General features: G+C 34.1%; 2 protein-coding genes and 1 long non-coding RNA gene across 3 annotated transcripts; 1 reads left to right on the plus strand and 2 right to left on the minus strand.

Annotated features, from left to right (window-relative positions):
• Positions 1–368: 368 nt before the first annotated feature.
• On the plus strand, positions 369–2,605 carry LOC127130181 (uncharacterized). The gene is made up of 2 exons (XR_007806431.1): positions 369–603; positions 1,957–2,605. It is a non-coding gene; the product is annotated as an uncharacterized LOC127130181 (long non-coding RNA).
• A 758-nt stretch (positions 2,606–3,363) lies between these two features.
• LOC127130175 (dehydration-responsive element-binding protein 1C-like) lies at positions 3,364–4,776 on the minus strand. The gene has a single exon (XM_051059242.1). The coding sequence runs from the start codon at positions 4,556–4,558 to the stop codon at positions 3,866–3,868; it is 693 nt and encodes a 230-aa protein (XP_050915199.1). The 5' UTR covers positions 4,559–4,776; the 3' UTR covers positions 3,364–3,865.
• Positions 4,777–14,172: 9,396 nt separating this feature from the next.
• LOC127102657 (protein MAINTENANCE OF MERISTEMS-like) lies at positions 14,173–15,122 on the minus strand. Its single transcript, XM_051040009.1, has 3 exons — positions 15,003–15,122; positions 14,709–14,948; positions 14,173–14,595 (listed from the first exon to the last, which is right to left on the minus strand). Exons 1-3 carry the CDS (start codon positions 15,120–15,122, stop codon positions 14,173–14,175), a joined length of 783 nt encoding a protein of 260 aa, XP_050895966.1.
• Positions 15,123–15,794: the final 672 nt, after the last annotated feature.

Raw genomic sequence — 15,794 nt, forward strand, 5'->3', positions numbered from 1 at the left:
TGCAAAGTTCAAGGTAGTATTTATTACAACTTTGTCAAAATTATCCCTAAATAATGATTGCAGAGAGAGAAAAAGTAAAGTGAATGTAATAAATAATTAAGGGTATGTGGTAAAAGAAGAATTATTGTTTGAAAAGTAAAAATAATGATTAACTTTCTTGATATGTGTAAAATATCAAAAAATGACACTTAAAAAGGAACGGAGGGAGTAATATCCTATTCCTTCCACTCGTTTTCTTTTCCAATTTGGGTATAATTTTTTTTTAAAGTAATATCCGATCTATTCTATCAGATCGATTAATTAAAATATGATCTAACATTAAATAATTTCAATGAATTGATTATAATTGAGTTGATTAAACCGTGATATTCTCTATCAAATTCAAAATTTTGGATAACTTTGCCCCCACCAAAATTTTCAATTGTTTTTTGTTTTACTTTTGTTTTCCACGTGTACACAACACTTTTAAAATTAACACTTTCAGTTTCCACTTCTTCGGACTTCTTCCATTTTTTATGCTCTTTATATCTAACCGGAATTTTTCTCCGACGTTACCACCGTACCGGAATTCTCCTTCCGCCGTCGTCTTCTTCTCCGTCAAAGGTTAGTCTCGTATTCCTTTATTTTTGTTCAATTCATGCTTCAAAACTGAGAATCCCTATTTTTTGTTGAAAACCCTATATTTTAATTCTCCTGTTAAATCTGAAAATACACCGTTTTGGAATAGATTGTGTTGTTTAAAATTTTCACCTTACTCAGTTCATATTGTAAATTCAATTGAGAACGTTTCACTTGAAAATTATAATCTCTACCTTCTTCTCTAATCCGAGAAAATATCACTTTTGCCTTGAAATGAATTGATTTCCACTTGTTCTTCATTTTTTATTTAGTCTTAATTTTATTTAGCCTTTTCTATTATTCCTCCATAATCTGAAACTAAGCTCATTTTTGTTAAAGAATGTTCATGTTAAATTTCTGATTTGGGTACTTTTGCTATTGTTTGATTGTTGCGTTATTTTTTGGACCGCTGATCACTCTTCCCTGTGATTGTCGCGAGCTTCAATACCCGAGGGCTCGGGATGTGATTATATTCAGTTAACTTATTTTTTCAAATTATTATTCAAGTGTCCATTTGTGTGCAAGTGCTTCATAGTCTTGAGGAAGCTTCTTCACCCATTTGGATTTGGGATAAGAGTGGAGTCAGTGTTGCAGTTCCATTTGTTAAGCGAAAATGGTAAATTTAAGGTTGGAGAAGTTATGTATTAGGTGTAAAATTGGGATAAACTGTGAAGGGTCTTTGTTAATAATAGGCTCTAAGTATAGCCTGAAATCTTAGTTGTCTAAGAAGGTAAGGACTTTTACGTTATGTGCATCTGTTTTTGGACTTAGATTCGATAGAGATGAAATTAGATTCTAAAATGGTATTAATTATATTCATGTGTTGGATTTGAAAAATTATGAAATAAAGATTATTCCTTTATATATTTTAAATTGGTTAGCAAATTGGGTGTTGGATAACACACATTAGTAAGTTCTTTTGATAGAAATGACAAACGGATTGCTTAACCTTCACGATTGGATACTATTTGAGTAGTCTTCTGTTGGTTTATATTAAAAATAAGCTGCTAAGTGCTATCTTATTCTAGTTATAAGGAATACAAATGTAACCTTGTTAGATAAAACACGTAAATATTATCGAGCAGTTTTCAATTTAAAATGTCATACGGCAAGATCTGGTTCAACCTTCTTCAATACATGAATTTATGTTACTTCCTGTTAAATCAGAATAAATGAACTACGGATCATCTGATAACAGTAGCCTTTTAATGTGCCTGCTGTTCAGAATTTAGAGTTTAGAACAACATATACTATCTTAATAAAACTCTTCAATCACACCTTATTGTTGTGTTTCTTGTCCTTAATAGATTCTCATCATAAATCCTTTATTTATTTCAGCATGAAGGCACTGGTCTTGGTCATTGCATTGTCTGGAAATTGGTGAGTTAGATCTTAAACAAGTAAAGTGTGATATCATTCATAATAAATGGTATTGATAAAATGACACTGTTGTTTATTTTAGAAGAGTAAAATAGAGTTCCATGCCATGGTTTAGAAATTGACTTTGAGTAAGTCCTTTTCTATTACTAAGTAGATGGTGAGTTTGTTCCCATCATAGTGTTTATTGTTGATTGCCGAAAAACGTGAGAATATTTAGGAGTATGTTGAAACCAAATTTGAGTTATGCAAAATCGACAGAGATTGTATATCGCTAAACATGAAGTTGAAGTAGACATTGACGATTAACTAGATGACATGATTAGTGATATTGGTTAAAAGTCTTTTCAACAACATATGGATGATACTTTGAGCAAAGCAGTGACACGGAATAGTTCTTTTATTTGATGTACAATATTTTTCACACAGTTTATTGTTGATGGACAAAAGTTTCAGTGAAATTTTTAACTTGTTTAAAGACATGCTTTCAAAATTTAATACATTGTCGTATTGTAATTATGAGTAGAAGAAGATTTTTTGACCGATGGATATCAGGTATTAGAAATTGTGTATGCCCTTATGATTATATATTGAGAAAAAAAATTGAAGAGTGTGATGAGTCCCTTGGTGTGGGGTATTACACATCAAATTGAATGATGTTAATTCTAAATGTGGTATGAGCATCATGGGTCCGATTGAGATGTAGTGCTATGGATATTTTCACACCCTGATTGATTATTTGCAATGGAAAAAGATTAGATCTTTGTTTTTAGATTTTGACAATTTGCCAAAAAAGCCTTAAGTTTGGTCTTTCTACAGAAGGAATGAATGTAGCAACCATAAATCATGGACTCATTCTGCTTATAATATACAACTTATCTTCTTTGTTGTGCATGAGAAGATATTCTTTCAATGGTCAAAAACACTTGTGGAGATTATTTCAGGTAAAATATTAGTTAATATATATTTTTCGATTTACATTAGAAAGAGTATAAAAATGGTGACTAACGGCTTATCGTAATTGTTTGGGGTTGATATTGACAGATCCATAAACCAAGATGTTGCAACCAAAAGGTTCCAGTTTCAACTTGATTTTGTTCAACAATTGGTTTTGAAGTCAACACTGCAAAGCTGGAATTCGAATATTGTGGTGGAATGATTTTTGTTCGTTGGATAAAAGTCGAACAAAAATATCATTACCCTATTATGACACAAATTTACAACATATATATTGTTGTTTCATGAACATTTTATTTTGTCAAATAGAAGTGGTGGGAATAGCACACCCTAAATGTGAAAAATAGAGATAATTGTGGGTTCGAACTTGAGCCTTTTAACACATTAAAGAGATACTTGTTAAGATCATGCAAACATTTATTTAGTTATAAAAGTTACAATATACAATATCTAACCAGTAAGTTCACATTTTGTATTCATTTTTAGTCCCAAAATGTGTTCTTTATGTACAGAAACTAAATTTCAACTTCTAAGTAGGTTAATGTCAAAAAAGAAAAAACTTAACTCCCTTAGACATTTCAAATTATTATTACAGATAAAAAAATCATTAACAATATCATTACTTAAGGTGGTGGAATAAAGAACTGTCATATTGCAGTATTTTAAGAAGACAAGTAATGCACTTTATACTTGATTAGTTACTTTCACAGAAAAGCTAAAGAAAATATACATCTTTTTATATTTCAACCTATGTATATATACCTTATTAAACAATGGTTCGGTACAAGCTATTTTCCATTCTACAATCCAAAATATCATTACAGTACAAACAAATTTCCATTCTAAAATCCAAAAATAAAAGCAAACAAACTTCATATAAAAGTAAGTAAAGAAAAAAAACAAACCAAATAAATCAAAGAGAAAAACTCCATAGTGACATCTCAACATCTTCAAGGTCTTCATTAATATCTTGATACTCAAACTCATGCCCCAAGCTATGTGTAGGGGACAGAAGAGCCATATTTCTCAAGGACTCTGGAATGTTTAACACTTCCTCCTCTTGTTCCTCTTCCAAACGAAACATAAGCTGCTGCTCTGTGGTGGCGGAGGCGGCTTCAGCTGTTTCGATATAATTAGCCATTAAAATCTTGTCTGGTCTGAAATCCGCGGCAGCTTGTGCAGCTGCCTTTTGTATATCTTTTGTCGCGGTAGTGGCAGGAATAGGAAGTCGCCATGCCGAGTCTGCAAAGTTGAGACAGGCGTTACGACCTCTCAATGCTAATGCCGCGACATCATGGGCTCGGGCAGCCATCTCGGCCGTCGGAAAAGTCCCTAACCAAATTTTAGTCTTCTTGTTAGGCTCTCTCATTTCACACACCCACTTATCCAAGTTCCTCCTCCTCACACCCCTGAACACCGGATGGCGAGTCTCCTTGAACTTCTTCCTCCCTGCACGCTTCTTCGGTGTACTCGCAGCTAACCGCACCTCCTCGTTGAAAACTTCCATCTCATGAGAAACCTCTAAATTTGGCAATGATGTGTTGGAAGAAGTTGAAGGTTTAGAAGAAGTGGGTTGTGAAGTGGAAGGGTTGTTAGATGGAAACATAATTGTGTGTCGGAGATAGTAGAAAAGGTTTTGATAGTGAAATTGGAGGGGCTGAAGATAGAGTTGGTGGTGTGAAGAGCATGAAGAGTAAGGTGTTGTATTTATAGAGAACCATGGTTGAACTTGAAAGGAAGAGGTAACAGTGTTAGAGTGTTTTGTGTGAGTGTGTGAAAGAGGTAACCGTGAGAGTGTTTTGTGTGAGTGAGTAAGGGAGTGAATTTAGATATTTTATAATGAGACAGCTGGTATATAATATGGCTAGTTGGAAGATTTGTGATTGGTTATATTATTTGAAAAAGAGAAAGGGAAAGTGATGAGAAGAAAGACATAGAGACCCCACACATGACTCAAAAAGAGTAATAAAGTTATCCATATAGTATCTTCTAAGACACTAAATCATGTTTTTTATCCTCCAAATAGACTTAATAAGGTTGTTAAAGCAAATATAGGACTATGCTATTTTTAGCTCTTATCTACTTTTAGTAAATAAACACTATTTTTCTGTTTGAAATAGTAAAAATAAATATTATCTTATTTAAAATTTTTATTTGTATGGTATATTTAAAAAATAAAATAATTTTTTTATCAATTGAACGGTTATGATTTAATAAAAGGAGTTTTTGAAAAATACAACAGATTCATGGTTGGTTTTACATTTGGGTGTAAAAATATTTTTTGACATGAACTAAGAATGGTTTGTTGAATATTATCGTTTTTGGATTTTAAAAATAGTCATGGAAGTTATCGGGATGAGTCACAGAACAGTTTGTTCTCTTTACGATGTTTCGCGGTGCTGTCCAAAAATATGCAAAATAGTCTAACTACATCAATGCCTCAAGGATAAAACAATTTAGTTCTATATTGTTGTTAGCCGGGATGTTTGATATAGGAAAATGTCTTAGCAAGCAAACAAGTCAGAGTCAAATATATGTTGACTTTTTTATGACTTGTGTGTGGTATTGGGTCTCAGACGAGGAGAAATTGGGACTTAGCATCTGTTGGGAATATTTTGGAAACATTTCAACAATGACGATTCTTGACGACGTCAATTGCGTCGAGGAGACGGTTATTTGGCGCACATATGTCACGTTCAAATATGAATAACTACTTTGAAGTTATATTCTGAAAGATATGTGGAAGAAGCACGAGACGAAAGGGCATGCAGGCTTCTACGTGGCGAAATCTGAGGATTTAAACGTTAAAGACACTTATTTTTAACTAGTATATATAGGATTTTAATTTGTAGAATTCAGTGTGTTCATTTTACTACAGAATCTCACTTGCACTCGAAGTATCAACGTTAAGAGAAAAAAGTCTTCATTAAGAGAATGTACGGAACATGAAACACCAATCTTACTATAATGCTAAAGTCTTTCCGTTCAATTTACCCTTTTCAGTCTAATTACTTTTCTGTACACATCATTTAGTATTTTCTTTGTGTTTTGCTTTACTGCAACAATTTATTTTATTTCTATCGAAATTACACTTTTCACATTGTCACTATAACTATTTCGACTAAGTCAGAGTAGTGTCATTTCCTAAAAGTAAATCACAACTAAGAATGTTAGCACAATATCCTAGGATTCACTAGTCGATCTTGCATGTAGCCTTTAATTAAGAGACTAGCGGTTGTTTACGAAATTTCAGCGTAAACAATTGTACGATTACTATTTGCATGATAGATAATTGGTTTAGAAATACATCATCTAATAGTTCAAAATCAGTCAAGTATGGTATAAGTATCACTCGTAGTATCTGATATACAGTCCAGTCGTAATAATTTCTCAAACTATGAGAAATTCAAATAACTCTCAAAGAGAATTCATTAATGGTCATTTGACCACTCAAAACAATTTCTCAATTAAGGAGAAATTCAAATAATTCTCAAAAGAGAAATACAAAAATATATACTTTATAATTTCTCAAAAGAGAATTCAAGAAAACACTAGGAAAATTCAACGATTAAAAAGAAAATGGGAGAAGTTGACGTTTTGACAATTCGAAAGACGCGGAGTTATGAGAGTGATGAAGGAAAGGCTCAACAAAAGGAGTTTTTTTGTGTGTTTTGAAATGCAATAAGGAATTTCCTTATATAATAAAGTGAGCTAGCTAAGATATCTCAAATAAGCAATGTGGGACTAAGGAGTTTTTCCAACTAACATATGATGTTGGACTTAAGGATTTTTTTTAATACATATCCCTATATTGAAATATTGACATTGTAACGCCCCGATTTTTATTAAAGTGTTATCATTATTATTTTTATAATGTTTGATTTATAATTATTTCGGTAAAATATTTTATTGTGTGTTAATATATTATTAGAGTTTAATTATGAGAATTGTGGTATAATAGCTATTGGGCCTAGTGGTGTATATAGTAATTAAGGGAGGTGTAACAATTAAGCCCATTAGTTAGTTTTTATTTAATTAAAACAAAGAATAGAAATAGAATAGAAATAGAAAGAAGAGAAATAGAAAGAAGTAGAGAGAAGGAGGAGAAAAGAGAAGAAAAGAGAGAAAAGTTAGGGTTTGAAGGAGGAAGAGGAAATTGGAGAAGAAGAGCATCATCTTGATCAACCCAAGCTTACTAGAACACTATAGAGTAACTCAATCATCATCTCTAAGGTAAGGGTGTGAGTTATCATTTCCTATAATTATGAAAATGATGGGTTTTATGTGGGTAATGGTTGTTAGAGGATATTGTTGGGTTTTGATGTTGTGATTGGATTTCTTGCTTTGAAAATGTTGTTTGTGTTCTTGATGTAGTGTTGATTGTTTGTGATTATTGAACATGTATCAATTCTTTGCAAAATGTTAGGGTTAGGTTTAGAAGAATGATAAATAACATTGTGTGTTGTGTTGTTGTTGATGGTTTGGGGTTGATGTATGTTGTGAAAAATATGCTATTGTGTTGATGAATCAAAGTATGAGTAATTTCACAAATTGTGAATTTAGGAAGTGTTGGAAATTAATTGGATGATGTTTAGAATGATGAAATAAAAGTTAAATTGTGGTTAGAATGACTTTGTAATATTGAAAATATTGTAGTTCGTTGAATTCTGAGAATGAGACTTTTTACGGAATCGAAATCGGAGGTCCGGAAGGTACTTAACGGTCAAAAACGCATTTTCTATGTTTCCTGCTAAATTCGCGGCGCCAACTGAGTTGAAAACAAAATTCTTTTGTAAACTTCAAAAAGTCATAACTTTTGAAGGGTAACTCCGTTTTCGTCCCCGTTCGAAGCGTTGCGAAGCTTATGAAATTTTCTACATGTTGTTGATGTTTATAGGCCATTATAAGGGCTTATTTTAATAAGTGATTATTTTGGAAAATTGATTAATAATTGATATAGTAGGAAGTCTATTTGATTAATGAGGAATACCACTTAACTATAGTGTGTAGATGTGCGATATAAATAAACATAGCATGAGGTTGAATTACCTAAGAGATTGTATGATGAAACAATTAATTGTGATGAATATTCTCATTTGTTTTATATATAAACATATGTATGAATGTTGGTGAAGATGATGTTGTGTGAATGCTTTTATGCATGTGAATGGCAACGTGGCATAAATGGCAATAGCGACGTGGGCTTCGGCCATTGTGATGAGTTATGTCGATGCGATGATGATTTTGGTGTATGTGTATCATTTATCATGGAGTCACATACATTTGCATAAGCGACGTGACCTTTTGGCAATAGCGACGTGGCCTTTTGGCAAAAGCGAAGTGGGCATAAAGCCTTGGCCTTGATGGCAAAGCGACGAGTCGGTACCGCATAGCATTTGCATAGTTGAGTCACATATGTTGGTTATGTTTATTTCCGCATTTTGTGATAATTGTTGTTATGTGACGGTTTATGAGGTGCGGTGATATTTTGCGAAGATGCGATGAATCGTAATGTTTTATGATGGATTGATGAAATGTTAAAGTGATGAGATGCTATGATGTAACATTGATGTTGTGGATGATTATTGACTTTGTTTATGATTAAATACATAAGCATTCAAGTGAAGGATTGTGCGATGTGGTAACAATATTTCTAACTTTCCGAATTTACTTATATATTGCTTATCATTATCTTGATTATATGATTTGAGTATCTCACCCTTTTGTTGTTGGCCGTTACCTTTATATTGGTAACGTGCAGGTGCTCCGCGTTGAGAGGAGGATAGTGGTAGCACACTTTTGGCGTCATTGCTCTGATTAGGATTGTAACACTCAGGGGTTAATGAACGGTTTTCATGATTTTGATAGTAACAATGCCCTTTTGTATATCATTGTATATGATAGTTGTGATGGGCATTTGTTTGCTTGTGTTCTTTTGAATGTGTAAATGTAAGACTCAACTTAATTATCTAAATGATTTCCGTTGCGATGTTTTATGTATTGCTGCTATATGGACTAGGTGAATCCATATACAGTGTTGTTTATTATTTAACAAGGACTAAGTGGATCCTTGCGCAATTGCCGTGTTGTGTAATTTGTTTAAGTGTTGATGAAATGATATACGTGATGCCTCAATTTTGTGTGAAATTTGTTTACTCTGATTTTTAATTGAATTTACGACGGGTAGAATTGGGGTGTTACAGACATGATGTTTCATTAATCTCCCGCTTGAATTTAAAAAGTGTTTCAAAAGTAACTTCAAACTTTTCTAAGATTATGCATAAACAAAGGTGTCTACAACTTGAAACTTTGTGTAGCAAGTAGGATTCCGATTCAACAAGAGTGACACAATTGTCTTAAACTCTATCTCTGATATCAAATCCGCACACAATCTATTCTTAAGGTGTATTCTAATAGCTCGTGTTATAATGTCCCTGCACAGGTATCCCGGTTTAGTGATGGCTCTAGAAATTCTACCTCGAAATTCCATGGGAATCAGCTTAAGTTTCATAATCACATAGGTGAGTCTATCAAGAGTACTCATGTAGCCTAGGTACTCCCTAATACATCGTATAGATATCATTAAGAGATTCTATTATATTATCCTCTTATTTCTTCATGATTCATTCTTTACTTATATATACTCGCACGAATATCTCATATTACTCATAACTTGTTATTACCCATTAAACCTATTTCTTAGGATCTCCAATCATTTAGGTCGGGTTACCATCATGAGCAACTCATTTCTCTATAGGCATGAGTCTCATCTTCTTGGATGCATTATGGATTTTTTCTCTAGCTAATCCTTTCGTCAAAGGATCTGCTAAATTTTCATTAGTTCGTACATGGTTCACTCTTATAACTCCTTTAGAGATACAATCTCTAACAATGTTGTGATTTATTCTAATTTGACATCTTTTACCATTATAATAATGGTTCTCAATTTTCACAATAGTCATTATACTATCGTAGTGGACCAACACAGCCAACATAGGTTTTTCCCGCAAAGGAATCTCAGCTAGCAACCATCTTAACGAACTCGCTGCTTCACTAGAAGTCGCTAATGCCACCATCTTAGACTCCATTATGGACTGAGCCAACATAGTCTGTTTCTTTGATTTCCAAGACACAGCTCCTCCAGCTATATTAAATATATAGCCACTAGTTTCTCTAGAATTATTTGATAAGGTATTCCAATTTACATCATTGTATCCTTTTGTACAACAGGAAACCTCTAATAATTTAAATCGAGATTCATGGTCCTTTTAAGATACCACATGATTCGCACAATAGCATGTCAATGCTCATTACTCGGTCTACTCGTAAACATGCACAACAACCCTATGGCATATGTAATGTTGGGTCTAGTATAATTAGTGTCATACCTAAGACTACCAATGATGCTCGCATATTACGTTTGTCTGACACTATCATCAGTGCTCTTAAAATTTTTTTACACTTGGATCATATGGTGTGCAAGCGGGTTTATAGTCAAAGTAGTTATATTTCTTTAATATTTTCTCTATATAATGAGATTGATGCAAAGAAATTCCTTTTTTTAATCTAGTGATCTTATTTCCAAGAATCACACTCGTTTCTCTAAGGTCTTTCATATCAAAGTTGTTGCTCAACAATGATTTCACATCATTAACGACCTGAATGTTTGATCCAAATATGAGTAAATCGTCTACATAGAGACATATGATAGTGCAAATATGATTCTCAGATTTGTAATAAACACATTTGTCACTTTCATTCACTTTGTACCCATTCGATTTCATTAAGTTATAAAACTTTTCATGTCATTTCTTAGGAGCTTGTTTTAGACCATACATAGACTTATCTAACTTACAGACCTTGTTTTCTTTCCCATGAATCATAAACCCTTCTGGTTGGTCCATATAGATTTCTTCTTCTAAGTCACCGTTTCAAAAAAAAAATCAAAATCCATTTGGTGTATCACTAAGTTATAAATAGTTGTTATTGAAATCAGTACCTAATGGATGTAATTCGAGTGACTGGTGAAAACGTGTAGAAGAAATCTATATTTTCTCTTTGCCTAAAATATTTGGCTATAAGACGAGCCTTGTACTTATCAACAATTCCATCGGGTTTTAGTTTTTTTTTTAAAAACCATTTACAACTGTTTGGTTTGCAACTAGGAGGAAAGTATACTAAGTGTCAGGTCTTATTAGATTCTAGAGAATCTATATCGTCGTTAATAGCTTCTTGACACAAATCCTCCAGAGATGACAAGGCTTCTTGAAGATTTCTTGGATCTTCTTCTACTGTATATGTCGCATAATCGGACCCCATATTCTTTAGCAACTCTTACGCGTTTACTTCATCGAAGTTATGTTTCTACTTCATCGTTACTTTCGGTGCTTCTTATAACAGGAATGTGATTCGATTTAGTGCCCCCACAATTTCTCGATTTGAAAGGAATTTTTTCGTCATAGAATTCAACATAATTTGATTCTATGATCACTTTAACATTTAAGTGATAACACCTATATGCCATATTGTTTGCTGCATACCCGTTGAATACACATTCATAGGCTCTACTAGTGAGTTTAACTCGCTTCAGATTTGAAATATTGACATAAGTGAGACAACCCCAAGTTCTAAAGTGATACAAATTTGGTTGTCTTTTCCTTAATATTCAATAAGGAGATATATGACTTTAGACTTGGGAGCTTTATTCAGGACATAGCAAACAGTTAACAAATCCCCCCCCCCCCGACACACACACACACACACAAATGAAAAGTAGCACCATAATTTAACATAATTGCAACAATAAGTTCAGTAAAAGTTATATTCTTTCGTTTTGCTTTATCATTAACTGCAAGAGAGTATGGTGCAGTCGTTTCATGTACAATTCCATGTTGTTTAAAAAATTCATTAAATAAACTGGAATCATACTCAGTTCATCTATCACTACGAAAGCTCTTAATTGTCTTAATTGATTTTTAATTTCATTCACAAAAATATCATTCTTAGTGATGGTGTACAAATTTACCCCAATAGACTGACTAAACCCTACCTTATTTAGAAGAAAACTAGAAATCATCTTCTTCAAGATTAAAGTCTTTTTCAGAGGTGGACTCTGCTCCACTTCTCAAATACCGACAAAACTAGTGGTGAGGGCAACTCCCAACGACACTTTCTCATTCGCGTATGTTTTGAACATTGCACGCTCATAACATACACGACGAGAGGAGCCAATGTCTAACCACCAACTATCAGATTGACCAATCATTTTGGTTTTAGTGATCAAAATAATAAATTGCTCATGAGTCAGGTTAACCTATGCATTATGGGCATCACAAGGTTTAAGCTCAATCTTGCATTTCTTAATCATATGTCCTAGTTTTCCACAATTGAACCAAGAAAAAACATTAGTGTCATTTCTTTATGATGGAGGTTGTTGCCTATTAATTGGAGTAATTTGGCCCTTGAAGGATTCTCATTCTTAATTCGGTTCACAACATTATAATTCTAATTCTTTAATCATTTGCCAAATGACTTCAGAACTACACCAAATTTCTTTTTATGTTTGAAACAACCAAGACTTTTTTTTTGTCTCTGAGACTCTCATCTAAGCAATGTGGGATTAATTTTTTTTTTCAACTAACACATAATTTATCAATTAAGGAACTTTTTCAAATTCATATTTATATATTGGAATATTGACATAATATTCTACTATATTAAGAGGGAACAAATTAATTTTGTTTTGTTTATAATTATTATGAATAGGGGAGAGTGTGATAGCTCATTTGATATTTTTAGTTAAATTAAATTGGTATAAGTGATTAGTGGAGAGTTCAATCTTTATGAACAATATTTTTTTATGATGTAATATTATAAACAATTTATTAATAGTTATAATTTTTATAAATTTTATAAAACTGTTTATGAGTTAAAATTTTGCAATGAATTAAAAAAACAATCTAATTATATGTACAGTTTAGTCAACTATTAGTTTTTCTTTTTTGAAATCTCGTGGTTGAATTGTGTTCAAGAACAATTATGTTTCTCTCAAACAGCCACATGTTTTTCTTTGTGACCAAAACAATCCCATGTTTTCCTCTCTTCGCTTTCCTGTCATGGGTTTGCCCGACCCAGTCACCGGCAGGTGGAGCATGCCATACTTAAATATTACTGCCCGTCTACATTAAACTAAATTATTAAATTATGTGTGATAAAAAGAAATTTGTATGAATTATTTAAATTGAATCAAACTCTATGTAATTTTATTTTTTTATCATATAACTTTTGGTCTCAAAACCACAATACAAACACTTCTAACTACCCAAATATATGCATTTGTCTCTATTGTTTACAATGTTATATCAGCCCCATATCCCACTTTTTATATAAAAAGAATAAGATTTTTTAATGCATTTCTTAACCACCATGCAAAATTATTTAAATATTTTTAATTTTTAGAGATGTATCTCCAAACACATCAAATTTTGAATGAACGTTGAAATATTTCGGAGATACATCTCCGTAACAATTTAAAATATTCAATATATTCCACTCAAAAACCATTATACACTTGAATTCGATCGAAAATGCATCTCTTTGAATATTTCGGAGATACATCTCCGTAACGTCTCAGAACTTGATCTTTCATGTTATATTTTGTTTATTTGTATCTAAATGAAGATTTAAACCATTTCATATCATCGAAAACCAAAAATCTACGCACATAATTCCAGATGGTCCAAAAATGTCATACATAAATAAAATACCAATAAATGTCAAAAATGTCATACAATTGAGACCAATAAAGTAGCAAGAACGTCAAAATAAAATACAGACCATAGTATTACTACTATATACTAAGACACTATTGTATGTCTGACTACCTCTCCTCTACCTCCTTTACCTCGTCTACCTCCTTGACCATCAATCCCCCGTCCCTCAGCGTTGTCTTCGGTACAACAATGCCCCACGTGCCTTTGTCATGATGGCATCTAGGACCCGCCTCACACCAGACCCATCAGGGAGGAGACATGTGTCAATTTCTGTCTGTGCAATCTCCATTATACGACGACACCTGGGCAAGACATCCTTAGCATGATCTAGTTGTGCATGCTCCTCCTCTAGTATCTCCTGATGAGCTAGTCTCAGTGGATCTCCTAGAGCGGCATGCACCATGTACATATATGACACCCTAAAGAACCATCTGATGTACCCTTCGACTTAGCTCCAATCGCTCTCAGCTATGCTAGCCCGTTCCTCCTTCGGTACCAGATGACTCTCATAATCATCAAACATGTCCTCTATCTGTCTACGTGTCAAGGCAGAAGGAGCAGAGACAACGGGGTGTCTGGGAATAGTCTGAGTGTAGTAGAATTGCCGCATGATGCGCTCAGGAAGATGAAGAGCAGTGAGACGTGATCCACAGGCTATCCATCCAGAGTATATCACTATCTCCTTAAATGGCCGTTTCTCACGGTGATCAACATAGTTGTTTAAATGCATATCCTCGGCAACCAAATGGTCAAGATAGACTATGTAAGGCTCAGTCTCCTGGTTCCCTCTGAGCGGGATAAAAGTAGTAGCACACGGCATATCCTCAATGTAATCAGGTACACTCGCCCAACCAGAGATGCGCGGGAAGTGCTAGAGGATCCAAGCCTAAAATGAAAAGTTTGGAACACATGAATCATCAGTAATGGCTTTGCAAAGATGAAATGAAAATGACAAAGAAACATTCAAAGACCAATAATTATTACCATCATTAGTGTGACACTTCCTGTGACCTGCTTCGTCTTCCGCATACAACCCTCTCTCAGCTTCAAATACAGGTAGACCAAATAAGCCGCCCCCCGGTTGTACTCATGGATCCGCTCGAAATCCACTAAGTAACATAAGTAGATGACGTCTATATAGGTGACACTCTTGTCCACAAAAATCACAGTGCCAACCAAATAAAGCATGTATGCTCTTAATGCATGTGATTTGTGGAGCACCACCTGCTCATCATCACCATCAGCTTACTGTGCAATCAGGATCACATCCTCATATACCTTCTTCAGGTATACAAATCTAGCATGAACACCCCTAGTCTTATCCAACTCCTTCATCGCCTCCCCTGAGTTAGCCCCCAGATACTCTACCATCATCTCAAGTGCCTCATCTTTGGTCATCCTCCCTGATCTAAGAATCTCCCCCTGATTGGAAGATGTAGCAAACGCGAGACATCGTCAAGCGTGATAAACATCTTACCATGCAAGAGATGAAACAACAAGATCTCCGGGTGCCATCTCTCCAATGGGTCTCCGAGTGCATCTCATGGTCGATCGTAGTATAACCGGTCATGCACAAGCCCTTCAGGCCAGATAAGGACCAAACTGATTGAAATCATTCCTCATTCGGCTGAGGCAATGCAACAATCTTCCTCTCTTGGTAAGAAACTTATGCGGATCACGCTCCTGAAATTTGTTAGAAAATAATAAATGTTAGAAATTTGTCAATTAAAATTAACGTAAAAATATAATAATGAATCCAACTAATGCTGCCTCTCTGTCCCAGATATGTTTGGCAGTATGGTCGGGATACAGAGGTAGTAATGACAAATTAAATGGGCCTCCTCCAAATGGCCATGGCTTAGCACGCGCAATAGCCTCACCCTCCGGAGGTGGCACTAGATCAACAACATCAGTAGTAGGAGGTGGGACTAGATCAGCAACATCTACAGTAGGAGGTGGAATTGGATCAGCATCATCTATAGTATAAGGTGGCACTGGTGAAACCTGACGCCTGCAGGAGGATGGAGGGAGTAATGCGTCAGATGGTGAATCTCGTATCCTATGGGAAGA

This window comes from Lathyrus oleraceus, chromosome 1, assembly GCF_024323335.1.
Source record: "Lathyrus oleraceus cultivar Zhongwan6 chromosome 1, CAAS_Psat_ZW6_1.0, whole genome shotgun sequence".
NCBI classification, from domain to species: Eukaryota; Viridiplantae; Streptophyta; class Magnoliopsida; order Fabales; family Fabaceae; genus Lathyrus; species Lathyrus oleraceus.